This window comes from Egretta garzetta, unplaced genomic scaffold (genome assembly GCF_000687185.1).
Source record: "Egretta garzetta isolate BGI_Z169 unplaced genomic scaffold, ASM68718v1 scaffold56, whole genome shotgun sequence".
NCBI lineage: Eukaryota > Metazoa > Chordata > Aves > Pelecaniformes > Ardeidae > Egretta > Egretta garzetta.
In genome coordinates this window covers 2225185-2225486 of record NW_009260182.1, presented here as the reverse complement: position 1 = coordinate 2225486, position 302 = coordinate 2225185, and the positions used below count along the sequence as shown (strand labels likewise).

Below are 302 nucleotides of genomic sequence, written 5' to 3'. Positions count from 1 at the left end.
GTCTCACCTCGCTGCGCTGGAGCTGGAAGAAGCTGTTGAGATAGCTGGAGCTGAGCGAGGAGCCCAGCTCCGGGGTGCTCTTGGTGTAGCCGAGGTCGGGGTGCTGGGACGAGGAGGGCTCGGGTCTGAAGGCATCGAAGGCGCTGGCCTGGTGCGTGTCTTGCAGCGAGAGATAGACCCAGTTGAGGAGCTGGGCGGGCTGGTAGACGGACGCGGCGCTGGTGTCGATGGCTGACAACAAGCTCATCTTTCCCCCGGGCTCTGCCGGCGGCGGCGGCCGTCCCCGCGGTGCCGCTCCCCCT

General features: G+C 67.5%; 1 protein-coding gene across 1 annotated transcript in view; it reads right to left on the bottom strand.

Annotated features, from left to right (window-relative positions):
• The window catches only part of ZCCHC24 (zinc finger CCHC-type containing 24), a 112488-nt gene extending 112241 nt beyond the window's left edge, over positions 1–247 (bottom strand). The window contains exon 1 of the mRNA XM_009641957.2: positions 8–247. Within this exon, the coding sequence (XP_009640252.1) occupies positions 8–247 (240 nt within the window). The remainder of the gene's footprint in view (positions 1–7) is intronic.
• Positions 248–302: the final 55 nt, after the last annotated feature.